This window comes from Pseudopipra pipra, chromosome 22 (assembly GCF_036250125.1).
Source record: "Pseudopipra pipra isolate bDixPip1 chromosome 22, bDixPip1.hap1, whole genome shotgun sequence".
Lineage (NCBI taxonomy): Eukaryota > Metazoa > Chordata > Aves > Passeriformes > Pipridae > Pseudopipra > Pseudopipra pipra.
In genome coordinates, this window is record NC_087570.1 from 5,061,200 (window position 1) to 5,077,698 (window position 16,499).

General features: G+C 38.5%; 1 protein-coding gene across 4 annotated transcripts in view; it reads left to right on the top strand.

Annotated features, from left to right (window-relative positions):
* The window catches only part of VPS13D (vacuolar protein sorting 13 homolog D), a 93,304-nt gene that overhangs the window by 20,795 nt on the left and 56,010 nt on the right, over positions 1–16,499 (top strand). The window contains exons 25-41 of one of the 4 annotated variants that reach the window (XM_064678611.1): positions 538–720; positions 2,712–2,931; positions 3,491–3,701; positions 3,833–4,004; positions 4,304–4,416; positions 4,985–5,194; positions 7,218–7,483; positions 7,656–7,789; positions 8,060–8,215; positions 8,799–9,012; positions 9,308–9,382; positions 10,100–10,306; positions 10,751–10,840; positions 11,834–11,974; positions 13,145–13,267; positions 13,943–14,017; positions 16,311–16,416. In XM_064678611.1, coding sequence (XP_064534681.1) covers positions 538–720; positions 2,712–2,931; positions 3,491–3,701; positions 3,833–4,004; positions 4,304–4,416; positions 4,985–5,194; positions 7,218–7,483; positions 7,656–7,789; positions 8,060–8,215; positions 8,799–9,012; positions 9,308–9,382; positions 10,100–10,306; positions 10,751–10,840; positions 11,834–11,974; positions 13,145–13,267; positions 13,943–14,017; positions 16,311–16,416 — 2,696 coding nt within the window. The remainder of the gene's footprint in view (positions 1–537; positions 721–2,711; positions 2,932–3,490; positions 3,702–3,832; positions 4,005–4,303; positions 4,417–4,984; positions 5,195–7,217; positions 7,484–7,655; positions 7,790–8,059; positions 8,216–8,798; positions 9,013–9,307; positions 9,383–10,099; positions 10,307–10,750; positions 10,841–11,833; positions 11,975–13,144; positions 13,268–13,942; positions 14,018–16,310; positions 16,417–16,499) is intronic. The other 3 variants (XM_064678612.1, XM_064678613.1, XM_064678614.1) reach the window with 3 other exon arrangements.

Consider the following 16,499-nt stretch of genomic DNA (forward strand, 5'->3'; position numbering starts at 1 on the left):
TAATCATGACAGTCATGGACTATTTTATGACAAAACCTAATGTGGGAGTGACTTATGTAGTTAGTAGTGATAGTCATGTTTAAAAGTTGCTTCTCATAATTGGAGGAAAGACAGTGAATACTTGGGCCTATTAAAATGCTTCGTTGTACATCACTTGGAGAGTGAATCTGATTTTGAAACATCTGTTCTAAATGATGGGGTTTTTTTCCTTTTGTAAATAATTTTTCTTGAGTAAGTTTTTTAACAGTGAGCTGAGTAGTGTCTGGTTTGCCCCTCAGCTCAGTGGTGACAGTGTGTGTCACTCCTGATCCTGCACCTGCTGCACAGGTGGCATCAGAATCCTTTTTTAATGACCCTTTATTCTCTGCCTGAAACAAGAGTTTGAGGTGTTCTTTTTTTGTATAAAATTTTACCATATCTTAATTGTGTAAATCAAGGAGTAATGTTCCTGAGTTCAGTACTAATCAGTGTGAAATAATCACCCACTTCCTGGAATTTTCGTAATTATTTTTTTAAATGCATTTTTGCTTTTCCCAGGTAAGAGACAAAGCCCAGAGAGCTTCCCGAGTTCTCCTTGATATTGAGGCTGGTGCTCCTGTTCTGCTCATCCCTGAAAGCTCCAAGTCCAACAGTCTCATTGTAGCTAATCTGGGAAAGCTGAAAGTCAAGAACAGATTCCTGTTTGCGGGAATGCCAGGCACCTTCTCCTTAAAGAACAAGGTAAGAACATGACTTCATTTAACAGCTGGGGGGGTTTCCTAGTTCTTGTGCATTTTATTTCTGCATTCTGGTAAATGATTCTTATGTTTTACTTTATATGTAGACTTTATACTACTAATAATGGCAGTCTGTGCCAGTGTGCTGGGTAGTCTTATGGATCTGTGCCTGCACCCGGGGTTGTTGTCTGAGGCATTCAGAACAGAGGGACTGAACTGAGTCTGTTCTGAGAGAACAGAGGGAATAAAGGAGTGAACTCACTCCAGCTGGTCTTGTTGGGAAGTAGGACCCAGCTGGGTGCACACCTGAACCTGGGAGCACAACGGGCTTCCAGCTGACTCTGCTTGGTAGCAAAAATTTCCACCGTGTGAGTCCCAGAAAACAAGGATCTGTGTTGGCTCAGGCTTGGGGCAATACACTGAAGAGCAGAATTGGGTTTAATTTATTTTTTTTGTGCTCTCAGTGTGTGTAGTTGCTTTGATCAGTGAAACCTAGTGAAAGGTTTCCCTTGTGCCCCTGGCAAGGCACAGGACAGGAGGAGCTGGTGTTGCTCTTGAGAGATGCAGCCCCAAAATTTGGGGTAAGGAAAATCCATCTTGGATGGCTTTCTGTATCTAACCTAATCAACAAAATAGGTGGTTGTCTGGGAACCCCTAATTCCATTTTGAAGGGTGGTAGGAATGAGGTGGATTAAATTGCTGCAGCAGTTTGTGGTGTGTCTGTTGCCTCCATCTGATTTATATCCACCAGTGTCTTTGCTGTAAGGAAACACTGGACTGCAATGTTGAGTTGTTTTCTGTACTGTACTGATGTATTTAAGGGCTTGTAAGTGGTAGATTCCTAAATTAATATAAGAAATTAAAACAAGGGATGTGCGCACTGTAGTTTTATTTCAACCTAAAAATACTGTGTTGTGTAGCACTGTAGAAATTTAGGTGTTTGAAATGGAATTAGGTGTGGTTTGGCTTTTTTTTTTGGTGGTTTTGTTTTCATTTTTTTCTCTGTCCTATGTTTATTTTTGAGGATCGGATTTTACAAGGCAATGCATACAAGGATCCTGTTTTATTTGAGGTATTTCACATCTTTGTGGCAGTGTTCAGGTGCTCCTCATTCATCTTAAAAAAAGGAAATATTCTTGTGGAATTTAGCACTTTAAAAAGTTCCTTCATTCATTAAAAATTATGTTTTTGTTCTAAAGATTTTGCTAAATTCTATAAGAATTGGATTTAAATCTGTTGTGGTGTGCTCTTTCTGCATGTCTGAGGAGCTGTTAATTTGGATTTAATTGCATAAATTCATAGATTTATTGATGATGTGATGACTTTTCTTTGCATGTACTTATGAAATGTTAATTTTTTCAAATTTTTTTCTTAAAATCCTTATCATGATGACAATGAATTTTTGCAATTTTTTCTAATATTTAAAAACCACATAAGGGAAGAAAATGGTCACTCCATCTTGGAAAACTATGAAATTGGTCAAGCAGGATTTTTGGGAGAAGAAATTCCTAATGTTGATGTGACTTTTCCTAGTGAACTTACCCTTTGCAGGTTTTTGATGCAAGGCAGCTCATAAGATTTCCATGGCATATGTTATTTTCATCACCTGAAAAACAGTTTTAAATATTTAACCATCTTTATTCTACAGAAATGTTTAGTATCTTGAGAGTCTTACCCCTCCATTTTGTATTAATTCCATTTACATGACAGCTTTTTTGTTTTGTGCAAAACCCTGTAATTTTGAATTAGTTTCTCATTGAAAAGATTTCACAGCTTTTTGGGACATGTTGCTGAAATGAACTTTTTAAGAAAGAAAATGTTTTCATCTGCTGTTAAGATTGTAGGATAAAAGTTTGGCCATCAGTAAAAGATACTGGCATTCAAATAAAATATGTAGTTTTTGACAGGAATTTGTTGCAGCTTGAGCCTTGGTGCACTGGTTCCTTAGAATTTAAATTAAATATCTATTCTTATTTATAAAATTCTTTTCTTTAGCAGGATTCAGTTCAATTTTCATCTCCTTTGGGAACCCCAAAACACAGCATGAAGAAAACAAGTGCTGATGAGTCCAAAGTACCGATGGAAGGGCTGGTCATGAAAAAATCATCAGGAACAAATGTTTCCAGGCTGAAGAATGAGCCTGCACTGAACACTTCAAATAAACAACAAGGGCACCAACCCAAGCTGCCTGTTGTACCCAACCCTGACAGCCCAGGTATGTGAGGAACAGGAGAAACCCCCCCAGAGCTCTTCTTTTTTCTGGTGAAATAGGACAGGGACATTTTGCTTCGATCTCATGTGACACTGAAAAAAAAAGGCTCTGGGTCTGAAGACTGTGGATTTGAAAAGAAATGACTTCTTAGATTTCAGGCTGATTTTTACAGCTGAAAGGATTAGGGAGTTGTAGTTCAGCTTCTGGAAGAACATTCCTGCAGTGTGGGTGGTTTGAGTTGCACATTGCAGACACAGAAATATAGCTGGACTCTCAGTTGAGAGTTTACATTTACCTGTGAATGAGCTTAGTGTCTGGTAGTTACAGATACTGATGAGTGTGAATAAAAAAAAATTAAAAATTGGAATAAAATCAAGACAAAATTATATTTCTTTTTAAAAGTTAAATTTCTCCTTAAAGTGAACGAGTTGGTATCTGGTAGTTACAGATAGTGATGATCGTGAATAAAACCCAAAAAATTTGGAATAAAATCAAGTAAGGTGCATTAGTTTTGTGCAGATTCTGTTTTTTTCTTTCTGAACGTGTTATCTCCTCCCTGCAGAGGATCACATCTGCCTCTTAGACTGCATTGTGGTTGATCTGCAGGACATGGACATCTTTGCTGCACAGAGATACCAGAGAGAGTATTCCAAGGCTGTGGAAGATAGCAGTGCAGACTTGAGCTTTCCATCCTACTTGGTGAGGCAGACAGGGGGGAGCCTGCTGACAGAACCCTTCAGACTGAAGTTACAAGTGGAGAGAAACTTGGACAAGTGAGTTTGACCAGGATCCCTCTGTGCTGTCAGCCTGAAGCTGTGTTTCACATGCCTTTTACTGTATCCTGAAAGCCTTGCCTGCTGTGTCAGAGCTCCTGGGAAGGCTGAGGTTTTCCCCTTTGTTGCAGGGAGCTGAGCCATGCAGTTGCAGACATATCAATACATGGCAACCTGTCATCAGTGCACTGCTCCCTGGATCTGAACAAGTACAAACTGATCCGTGGGCTGCTGGAGAACAACCTGGGGGAGCCCATCGAGGAGTTCATGCGCCCTTACGACCTGCAGGACCCCAGGATTCATGTAAGAGGAGCTGTGTGCAGCTGGGATTCTGTCTTGGAGTGTCTCTGGGGGTTTTGCTGATGGCAGCAACATTTTAAGAACAGAGCTATAGACCAGTAGTGTGAAAATGGATTAATAGACATTTTCAACTCCAAGGCCACACTTCTGTGAAATGTAACATTTCCCCAGTGATGGCTGATGACACAACCTGAAGGAGAGGGACCCCACAGCTGTTTGCATTGGCCTGGGATAAGGTTTAATTCAGAAATGAAAGTTAAACAGATGCTCTGAAAAAGAATGTTGGTGTTTTCCACTTTCAGACAGTTTTGAGTGGAGAAGTGTACACTTCCATGTCGTTCCTCATTGACATGGTCAACGTGAGCCTGGAACTGATGGATCCAAAGGGAAGAGATGGACACAGCTCTTTAGCCAGGTATGAATGTCCTTTTGTTACTCAATTCCTTATCCTAAATACTATGCTCATCTGAAAGATATAGGACAAGAATTAAAGTATTATGTGGAATTACAGTTTAATAATGCAGTGAAATAGAATTTCTTAATTAGAGTTCAAATGAGAGTTTGAGCTGCTCTGAAAGGTGGAAGGGAATGACACTGTACAAAAGATACCATCTGTGTCCTTCCAGTTGTTCTTGAAACAACAGTTCAGTAATCAGTTAACTTCCTCAAGATGAATAGTATTTTAATTAAGGAAATGATGTGAGGGAAGTTTAAAAAAAACAGATTTCTGCTCTATGTTGGCTTGATTTGTTTGTTTGTTTGTTTGTTTTAATCCAGAAGGTTCTGTATAATTGGAAAAATATAATTACATACAGTATAGATCTACTTTCTATCACTGTGACATGAGATGTGATTATAGTTGTTTTAGAAAATACCTAAATGGAAGATACCATCAGTATCCCATACTTTTAAAATAAGTACCTTCAAGGAATAAATATACCCTAAGTCTCTTCAATGCATCGTTTCGCTTTTTATTCTCCCAGGTTTGATTTTAAGAAATCCAAGTTGCTTTTTGAAAGCTCTTCCAATGGAACAAAGTCTGTCAATCTGGTTTCCCATTCCATGATGGCCTTTGACACCCGTTATGCTGCACAGAAATACGCTGCAGGGCCCCCAAATGTCTTCAACTGCATCTTCCAGTCCTCCAAGAACACCAGCAGCCCAGGAGCCATCCAGATTGAACTGCACTTCAGGTTGGGAATTCTGGGATTTGCTTGTTTTTAATAATGGCATAACCAGGATTGTCCTGTTGTAATACCCCTATTATTAATGTAGATAAACTTGCTGGCATTGTTTTTAAATCTGATCACATTTTTGGGGTGGTCAGTGGTACTTGATAGATTGAAATCTGCAGTTATTAATTAACTGAAAGTTGGATTTTTTTCTCCCTTTCTGCAATAAAATTTAGGTTTGAATGTCTAGTGAATCAGATGAAGTTCTGACCTATCAAAATCAGTAGTGCCTAAAGCTCGATAAGTCTGGCTTATCACTTGTATGTTTGCATAAAACCAGATTGTAGAATTTGTAATATAAGCTGTAAAAAAGCTGTTTCCCAGCAGGTGTCACACGAGCCTTTCTGAGACCATCAAATACAGACTGAAACAGCACCTCTTTCAAAAACGACCTCTATATTCTCTTCTGTGTTCTTCCTATCCTGTTTGCTTTTCCTTGTCTGTTTTGATCTAATTTAATATCGAAAATGGGAATATGAAGTATAATGACAGTATTTACCAGTATCAGCATGGTGTTTGGTAGGGGGATGTTAACTTTAAAAGGAGGGTGAACTAGAGATGTTGCTTTCACTTTTGATCAGATTTACTGACCAAACACAGGCTTTTCACTCTTCTATAAGTGTGACACCTTCTGAAGCAGTTGCAGGAGCAATGTAGAAAAAAACCTGTGGACTATTTTAATCCAACAGAAAACCTTGAAGCCTTTTGTTCATAAAAACCAATCAAAGAAACTTCAGACAATTGAGAGAAATTGGTTTTGAAGGTTTGGATGCTACATGATGGTTATAAGTACTTAATAAGTGTGTTCAGAAAGACATTGACATTTTGATTGGAATAAAACTAAGGTGGGATTTACTTTAAAAAAACCTAAACCCCCACCAACTGGTTTTCACAGGACTGTTGAGTCAGTAGCTGCCTAGATGAGGCACAGTTAGTGACTTTGCACAGTACAGCCTAATCTGGTTTATGAGTGATGGCTTCAAGAATCTTCTTCCCAACTGTTATGCTTTTCCATTTCAGCCACAGCAGCATGTGTTCTGCTTTTAGTGGTGAGAGCATCCTTGGCACTGGATGGAGGTGCTGGCAGAGCTCAGTGATAGTGTTGTACTGGCTGGTGCCTTTTGAAATCTCCTGGAGAGCCAGGGAGAGTTAAAGGCTTGTGCTGTTGGAAGCAGAGCAGACAGGCTGCTCCCACAAAGGATCACAGTTCTTTAGAGATTTTATAGTCCACAATGTGCTGGATATAAAACTGTTTCATGGTACTTAAGCACTTAGATGATTTTCCAGTTAGCATGACCAAATATAAGTGGTATTCCAGATCTGAAGCCAAACACTTTTATCCCTCCTAGCCAGACACTCAGAATGTGATGCTGGGAGTTCAGGCAGGCTGACATTTTTTGGGGATGACAGAGCAGCTTCCTGTGCTGCAAAATGCTGTCAGGGTGTGAGGGGAAACACATTGAACATCTCATCTCAGAGCCAGGTCTGAGTTTCACATGCAGTACTTCAGGTTTGATACCCAGCAGATGTCAAATGATAATAAAAAGATCAGTTTTAAAATCTGAGACTTTGCAAATTCATATCAATAATGTAAATGTATTAAAGGAGCTTTTATAAATGTCCTGTTAGGCAGTTTCTCAGTTCATTCTTTTTGTCATTGCAGCTTAGAATTCATGCACTTAAGACCTGTTGGGTTTCTGTGGGTACAGCAACTTGATGAATTTCAATGTTATTCAATCTTATATATATCTTATTCAGTCTTATATATGATTGACTTTTATGCAATCTTATATATATAAAATAATAATCTTATTCAATCTTCTATATATTTTTATTATTTTTTTTTTAAAGGACAAATACTCTGTAGACTAAGTGTATCCCTTGGAAGTTCATATAATTCTTACTGGATACTGATAGTTTTCAGCATGGTTCTAAATCTATGCAAGATGTAAAGTTCATTTGTATTCTTTTCTCTTCTTGAAAGGTCTACTAAGGATTCCTCCAGTTTCACAGTTGTTCTGAACAATCTTCGTGTATTCCTGATATTTGACTGGTTGTTGCTGGTCCATGACTTTTTATATACTCCTGGAGATACCAAAAAGCGGGAGAACCCCCTTTCGTCCCGGCAGAGAACTTACATCAGTGACACAGCTGTGGTTCCCAAAGCAGTGAAAAGTGGGGTTGTTACCAAACGTTCTTCACTGCCTGTGACTGCAGAAAAGCAGCTGGAAGTGAAGGTTAATGTGACAGGTAAACGTGCTCTTCTCTAGTGCTTTTGTAGGAGCTTTTCTCCTTAAAATCCATGTGCTGGTGGAAAACCAGATCCGTTAAAGGAAATCAAGAAACCTGCTGCAAATGCTTTAAATAACTCAATGATATTGCCAGTTGCCCTGGTTATTATTTGTGGCTTTGTTTGGTTCAGGAACTGAGTTTGTGGTGGTTGAAGACATGTCTTGCTTCGATACCAACGCCATTATTTTGAAGGGGACGACTGTTCTCACCTACAAGCCCAAGTTGTTGGATCGTCCTTTCTCTGGGAGTTTGTTTGGCATTGAGGTGAGAACAAAGAAATTTGCTGTTGTCAGACATCTAAAATTAGAGGAGCTTGTGAAGATACTTTACTAGAAATATACATACAACAGGAATAATACACAAATTATTTTTGAAGTTTGTTAGTTCCTCATCAAATGCTCCCATTTTATAGAGTTTTGTATTGTTTCTCTTAAGACATTAAAACATTTGACTGGAACCCCAAAATATTGCTAGTTCTTGCCTGATCTGTTCGCTCAGTTAATAATTTTTTTTTAAATAATTTTCAATTTTTAGGTGTTCTCGTGCAGGTTAGGAAATGAGCAAGAGACTGCACTGTCAATTATTGATCCAGTACAGATTCATATGGAGCTTGTTGGGAATTCTTCCTACCCAAGTGGTTCAGGACTGTTGGATGCTTTCAATAGTGAAGATTTTCCTCCTATTCTAGAGGTAATATTAAAGGCCTGAATAAAACTGTATGTGATAGAGAATACTAAAGTATGATCTAGCACAGATATTTTTATGCCCAAGGATTCAGTAGAAGACTTACAAAGGCATAAGAAAAGAATAAGATAATTTTTTCCTGAAGTGAAAAAGGGAAAGAAACAAGCATGAAGAAAATGCTCTTAGTGGTAATGAATGAGGGAATTTTGGGATGTACTGTAGAGATTAATAGTGGAGGAAAGAAGAGGGCTGATAATGTAGACATGTGAGTTACTCATACCTGAAAGACAAAGTTATTTTTCTGTATCTAATTGTCAGAGCTTATTAGAGGGGAATTCTATTTAGAGACTTTTTTACCATTATACTAAAGTAAAAACATTTTTCCCTTGAGATGTGCTTTTAACACTCTTGGTTGTTGGTAAATATGTTTGCCAATTTTATTATTGGAGCTTCCAAACAGTGTGATCATCAGCTTTTAACACTAAATTTTGTCCTCCTTTGGGAAAAGCTTTATTAATATCCAAAGTACACAAGAAAAAATATGTAGAAAAGGGTTTAAGCGACTCTTATATTTTAATTTTTCATTTAGATTCAGTTGCAGGCACTGGACATCAGACTGTCCTACAATGATGTTCAGCTCTTCTTGGCAATTGCAAAGTCAATTCCCCAGCAGACAAGTGCAGCTCTGCCTGACTCAACTGCTGCAAGTGCTGCTCATCCCCCCAGCTCAGCTCTGGGGACTGAGGCCTCCTCCACACATGAAAACAGGGATATATCCAAACGTGTGCTGGATCCTGTGCTTGGTATGTTTTTAACTGTTGGAGTGAAGCCATTTTTTTATCTAAAGAAGGTTTCTACAAGGGCTAAATGCTTAACACAAAAGATGTGGGTATCTCCATGGTGTAAAACACTTGTTGATTCTAAATATCTGATGATGGTACTATAAAAAAAGTAAAAGCAGTGCTGAATCAGGTGCTTTTACTACAGTTGCAATCTGAAACAAAACCCCGTTTTTCATGCAGATATGTCTTGATTTTAGAAATGAAACCAAGTAGATAGCTGTCAAGGATTTATGAGTGGTTAACTGTTCCATTGCAGAGGTGCAGCTGGCTCGCCTCCAGGAGCTGGGATTCAGCCTGGAAGATTGTCGGAAAGCTCTTCTGATCTGCCAGGGTAACAGCAGATATTTAGTTGGCCTTGCAGATTGTCCATATTACCTTAATTGCAATTATGTAAAAACTTTCAGACTGTCAGGTAGCTGATGCACAGGCAGTATTCCCTTCTTTAGAATTTTTTTACTTCGGCTCTGTGTTGGAATAATCTCAAACATTCTTTTTCCTGTTCTGCTGCTCTGTAGCACCCACCCCCCAAAGATTGTCCTTGCCTTTTTTGGGGTGTCATATGTGGGATGTTTGGGTGTATTTTTGTTTGAGGGTTTGGGTTATGTGCAGGTTTATTCTTTTTCATGGTGTCCCTGCTTCTTGCCATTATCCATCTCTTCCTCTTCAGAGCACATGTTTTCATCTCTCCCTTTTTGAATCATATATTCCCTATTTCTCCATGCAATATATGAAAAGGTGAAGCTTTAACAGAAGTGATTGTTTTTCTTTAGCACTCTCATGCCTCCCAACTTATTTAGAGGAATTCCTAACATTAATACAGATTTTTATTATGTTGCCACTTGATTTGCAAACTTCAAAACACATTTCTCACTCTTAAAAAATTCCAATGTATGTATAACCTCATATTTGTGCTATTAAATAGAACACATTTAAGGGACTGTTGGTGACTTGCCATAAGAGGAAGGGGAATAGTTTGCTTTCATATGTTTTTTACTAAATACCTTGAGGAAGTAGATGGTGATTGATTGGTTGTTTGCTTTTATCTAAGGTGACTTGAAAAAAGCAGCAAGTTGGTTGTTTAAGAATGCTGAACCTTTGAAATCAGTTTCCCAGACCTCTTCTGCTCGAGACAGCCAGGGGATTGTGCCTTTCCAGTTCATCTCTGGAGTGGAGATAAAGGCAGAGAGTGTGTGCATTTGCTTTATTGATGACTGCATGGACTGTGACGTGCCCCTGGCTGAGTTAACCTTCTCACGTGAGTGTTTGCTTCTGCCTTGCACAAAATGACTGTCAGTGACTGCTTTCAGCTCTGCTTTCTCAGGACTTGTGGAATTTTAACTGATGGTGTTTTGGTAGTGGGGTTTGTGGGGAGTTTTGGGGTTTTTGGGGGGTCTTTTTTTGGTTTTGTTAGGCTTCTGGTTTTGTTTTTAAGAAGATCGTAGTCCTTGTAGTGTTTAAGACTCTGGTTTCCCCTTTATACATCCCCTAACTAATGGAATCTGTGCTGAGCAGAACCCTGGGGAGGCTCCAGCGTGGCTGTCTGTAAATGTTATTTGAAGAGTATTGTGATAGGCTTTGTGTATCATTTCAGTTTACAAGACAAGACAAAACCTTCCATTGCCTAATTAAGAGTTTATAAAATTGAGGAGCTTGATTGTTTTGCATTAGTGTAACATTCACTTTTATTTTCCCCCCCCAGGTTTGAATTTTCTCCAACATTTGCGAACCAGCCCTGAAGGTTATGCTCATTTTACCCTCTCTGGAGATTATTACAATCGAGAGCTTTCAGGTGAAATACCTGGGGAGTTGTTGTTTTGTTATTTATGTTTAGGAAACAGCCTTTCCTACTACAGGAGCCTGAAATTCTCCTGACATGAAATTTGTGTCTCTGTGTGTGTGTGAGAACATGTGATTGTAGACAAGATACCCTGACTTGAGATCAGGTGGAGGGATGTGGAAAGTTGAGGTTTTGCTGATCTGAAAATAGCACTGAAGTTTTCAAATGTAATTGCAAAAGAAGGTTATCCAGGAACATGACAGTTATGTAGCTAGGGGTATCTGTATTCACATTTTCAGTTTTTACTTGCTTGGTGCATTCAGTTTGTTATGTATTTCAGGAAGGAAAAGCATGTGAGGGCAGGTGATTAGGCTGAAGTCAATGGAATTAACATAAGAAGACCATTAGAATTCATATTTTAAATTAAGAAAAACAAATTAGGCCTCAATCCAGGTCAGACACTGACAAAAGAAATAATCTAGTTGTGTTTTTTTCTGAATTGAGGAACTAAATTTTCTGATATGTAATTGGTGACAACCACCTCAGGAATTATCTACCAATAACAAGGCAGTTTTTTTGTTTTTAGAAATACATAGAGGGGGATTTTTTTAATAGCTTTTAGACCTTTGTCTTATGTGATACTGAATAATAGGCCAACTTATGCATAATTGTATGAAAATCATTTTCAAAACTATTTCAGAGGGCTTAGTTGCAGCTGACTTAAATAAGAAGCAGTAATTGCCTCCTAATGCTTTAATTGGAATTAAGATATTTCTGCAAGGCCTTACATGCAGTGTACATAGTATCCATACAGTACACATGGTATGCAGTGTGTTCATACAGGATACACGGTTCAAATGGAGCAACTTCATATTGGGTAGCAAATTAAATACAGTTTATCTTGAACGCAGATTAAAAGTAAAGGATTAAATACTGAAATATGTAAGCAGCATTCCAGTGTGGCCTTCCCACGTGCAGCAGAGGTGACTTTGTGCTTGTTCCCAGGCTGGGAGCCCTTCATTGAGCCGTGGCCCTGCTCGGTGTCTTGGCAACAACAGGCCTCGAGCCGCCTCCACCCCTCCCGCCTGAAGCTGGAAGTGAAGGCCAGACCACGCCTGGATGTAAACATCACCTCTGTCCTCATAGGTACGTGGGAATATTCCCTGGGAGCGTCCCTGTGCTGCCTGATTGTCACTCCTGAGCAGGACAGACAGCTCTGACCGAGCCCTGCTGGTGTCCCTTGGAGGGGGGGAGTTGGGCAAGTCCCCACATCCCTTCCGTGGGGTTTTGCACAGGTGTGTGTTTGGGCAGGCACTGTGAAAGTGTAAAGACATGAGCTGCATGTTTTAGAGGTTAGCAGGAATTCTTTCTCTGCTCATATGAATTCTATCAAATTCATATGTTATTTGAAATTTATTTTTGATCAGAAACAGGCTTTCATCTAAAGCTTTCCATACTGTACAGTGCTTAAAAATATTTTTGGGAAGCTCGTCATTTTTCAGTACGTTGACAGGTGTAGTGGGGAGCTACTCTTTTCAGTTCTGCAGTCTCTGAACACCTGAGCTTCAATTCCCACCTTAGGAAATAAAAATGTTTTGTTTGTCATTAATTCAAATTTCACATGAGCTTCTGTGTTGCTGGGCTATGATTTTGTGCATTTCCCAGGAATATTATTGCTCATTCTGAATAATTTGGTGAGCACAGTAAAGAAATGGCAACAGCTGAGTTTGCAGATGGAACAGAAAAGCCTTCCTTGGTCCTTTCTCCCAGAAGACCTGTGGGGTTGGCAGAAAGAGGGGAGCCAAAGTAGCAGGAAAAGCAAATCAGTGATTCCTAAGAGTTCCAATGATGCTTTTAAATACCAGTGATAACAAGTAGTAAGGCTGGTTTGTGATTAATACTGTGCTAAAGGACCCGATTAGTGTCTTGATATTTATGCAGGAATGTGCCTGTACTTAAAACAAAAGAACCAAATCCCTAGGAAGTGCTTCTAACATGGAAATATTTATGGTTAATTGCCTCCACAAGGAGAGCTCTTAGATTGCCTTAGGAGTGTCTTAAGAACATGGAATTCCACTTAAAATTTTTTTTTGAAAAATAAAATCTTTATTATTTGTTTTTGAAGATAGTGCTGTGATTTTATGAGCTGTTGTTTGTCTTTGGCTCATATAAGTGTTTCACAGAAAAAAACCAGCGAGATAAAACCGCTGCCATTGAAGTGGAGTAACTTGAGTGTGATGAATTTAACACACTTTTCAATGACTTTGTTTACTGCCACCTTGGAGACATTGGCTGTCTGTGCTTACATTCCTCTAGAGCAATACACATGTACCAAACAGTCATGGATGGAAGATTACTGTAAACAGGACAAAGAAGTGAATGTAATCAGCTCAGAAGACTGGATGGGCTCTTCGGTGGATCCCCCATGTTTTGGGCAGAGTATGTTGCTCATTAATCACACTTTATTTGAAACAGTCCTGACACACACGGTCATCTGTCTAATGTATTACAAACAGAAGTACTTGGGCTTCACAGCACGCAGTGATTTGTTAGAGATGTTTGGCAAAAAAAAAAAGAAAAAAAAAAGACAAAAAAGCTGTGTTCTGTTCAGTTGTGTTCAACTCTTTAAAAACAAAAACCATTCTGGCTGCTTAGCTTTGAGTGAGAGCTTTGCACTGCTCGTTCTGCTTCCTTTTTTTGTCAGTTAATGAGTGACTCTCTCATCAAAGACTAAATCAAGAGTATTGACTTTAGGGCATGTGCAGTTCAGAGGGGATCTTTTTCTTTCTGTACCCCAAAGTCCTGTATAACTGAGTTTCTGGGAAAAAATCCTGTTTAATTTGTGAAACTCTTAATACGTGACAGGTCTTTTTAGCTTCTCTTCTCCCAGAATTACTTCTGGAAGAAATTTTATCAACTCAAATAAAATTTGAATAAAATTTAAATAAATTTGAATAAAATAAAAGTCTCTATCCCTGGCTCAGTGTAAACCAAGGGATAGAGACTTATAACTGCATGATGCCAACTGTATCTTCCCCAATGCATGATGGGGAAGATCTACCTGTATTTATGTGTTTTTTCTTACCTGCTAACTTTGTCTTTCCTGTCTGCCAGGCCTTCCTCTTGTGTACCTTAGAACTAGGAGTACAGCCAGTTTGACTAACCTAGAGCATCAGATCTATGCTAGAGGTACTGTACAGAGAGAGACCAAAAAAAAAAAGGTGGTTTTCTTCTTTGGAAGGCTCTTGTACAATAAATACTGTGCTGTATGTGTGACTTGCTGGTAGACTGGCCTCTATATTTATAAATAATCAAACCTGGAAAAACCTCAAGCTAAAGAACATGACAGCTACTTTGGTTTTAAGCTGCTTAACTTAATATTTTATCCTGGTTTTATCTGTTAATTCCTCTCTGGAACCTTAAGGAAAGAAGGGAGAAGTATAACCAACCCTATGAATTATATGAATTATTGGCTATTCAATGTCCCTTTTCTAGAGAGACAGTATAGTGTAATTAAAAATAGCATAATAATATCACAGTATTTTATTTGTATTCTAAAAATATCCAACATTATGTTCAATGTACCTACTTATACCTAATTCAGCATATTTAGCTACTTAAAACTTTCAGATGGCTTCAAAAAGAACAATCTGTTTTCAGTAAGCCTTAGGATGTAAGGCATTCCTACCAAATATCTTGTTAATTTGTTTGGGTTATACTTGACTTTACAGTCTTGGGGCAAAACCATACAGTTTAAAGTAAGATTTTTTTAATTTTTGACATTATGGAAGACAAAACAGCACACTTGATAAATATGTAGCCCTGTAGAAAAGTTGCTGAGGGGGAGGACACAACGTTTTCTAGAAATCTGCATTTGTGCCCTGTTCAAGTGCCCCTCAGAAATATTTTCTTTCTGAGTTTAAAAAAAAAAAAACAAACTCAAAATGGAAAATGATAGAAGGGCTTTTTTTTCTGAAAGATTTTTCCAAAAATCAAACAAACAGCAAAACTTGTATTATTTAATGCTTGGCTTTTAGTGGGTGTTGCAGCTAAATTACTAAATTAATTTTGAAAAAGCCCTCCTTGTAATGGTAATCTTTTTTTTTTTCAGGCAGTAGTCTCAAAATGCAACTTTTACATTATGTTTTCCTTTAAAAATCAGGCCGTAGTCCCAAAAATTCTTTTTTAAAAGTCTCAAAAAATAAACTGGCAATTGATTAAACAACAGAGTAAAAGTTCATTTGGCTTCTGGTCTGTAATTTTGTAGAACCTGGATTAGCCAAAAAATTATATAAAGTGAATCTTAAAACTAAAAACATTTATTTGCAGTTGGCAAAAATCAGTGTTTTCATTTTCAAGGATTTCATCTCCTTGCCATTTAATTGGAAAGAACTTTCCCCATGAGCTTTAGATCAGATTTAAGTCTCTGCTGATGATGTGGGGGTTTATAGGGGTTTGTTGTGATTGATTTGGAAGAAAGTTTTATGTGATTATTAGTAACTCCTTCAAAACCTTCCCTGTCCTCCTCACCTTACCCCTTCTTGCCTCTGTAAACCTGTGCTGAAGCTTTTGGAGCAATTGCAGATCAGTTCTGGGGAATAGATTTCATTTCTGTCCGAACTTTTCTTTAAGCAGCTGATTTATTGTGTGCACCTTCCTCCCACTTCTCTCATACCAAAAGATGTGGGTATTTAGGTAGCAGCCATTTATCTTCCTTTTTAAGTAAGTTACTGGACTTTGACAGGGGTTTTTCTCTGTCCAAACACAGTAAGTATTTTCACAGCCTTGATGCACTGCAGTGTGGAAGATGAGAGTAACACTTGTGTGCTGGTGAGAAATCCATGCTTGGAAAAATTCAACCAGGGGAAGTGAAGTATCTTCTGGGATTTTGCTGTCCAGTTTTTTAACAAAACCAAGTTGCCTCTGGTTGCACTCAAATTATTTTCCATACTTTGTTCCAGTAGGTTTTATCCTGTTTAGGAAAATATTTCTACTTATTCAGTCTTTGAGGATAAAAGTCCCATTCAAAGGGGGTACTGGCTAATTCTGTATTTATCACATTAAATACAGTATAGATCTTAATTGTAATTTAATGTGTATTTAGTACTTCATGAGCATTTGGATGTCCATAAAAAGTTCCTGATTATGCTTGGGGTTTTAGTCAGATTTTCTACACATTAGGTCTAACTGGAGGCAGAGGATTTTATAAGACTTGATATGAAGAAACAAAAAAACAGGTTAGATCAAGCTTAGTTCCCAGGAGGGGTTGATGTAGGGGAAGACTTTCTGTTTGTTTTATCCCATTTCTGTAACAGTTACTAATTTAGAAAATGTCATAGACAATCTGATATCCTGTTTCTTCGATCAGTTTTTCTTTGGTTAGTGCAGGTTTTGGTTCTCCAGCCATTGTGTCTCATCCCACACTAACATCTCATAAACGCTTCTCCCGGGCATTCAGACAAGTGTGGGTTGTGTTTTGTAGGTGAAATGAAGACTCCAAAGCGCAGGCAGCCCTTTGTGCCCTTTGCTCTGAGGAATCACACTGGATGCACTCTGTGGTTTGCCACCCTGACCACAACCCCGACCCGGTAAGGACCTGTTGGGGCATCACTTCAAACATGTTTGGCTGGTTTCACTTCCACGTCAGCCAAACCCTGTTGTTTGCAGTGCT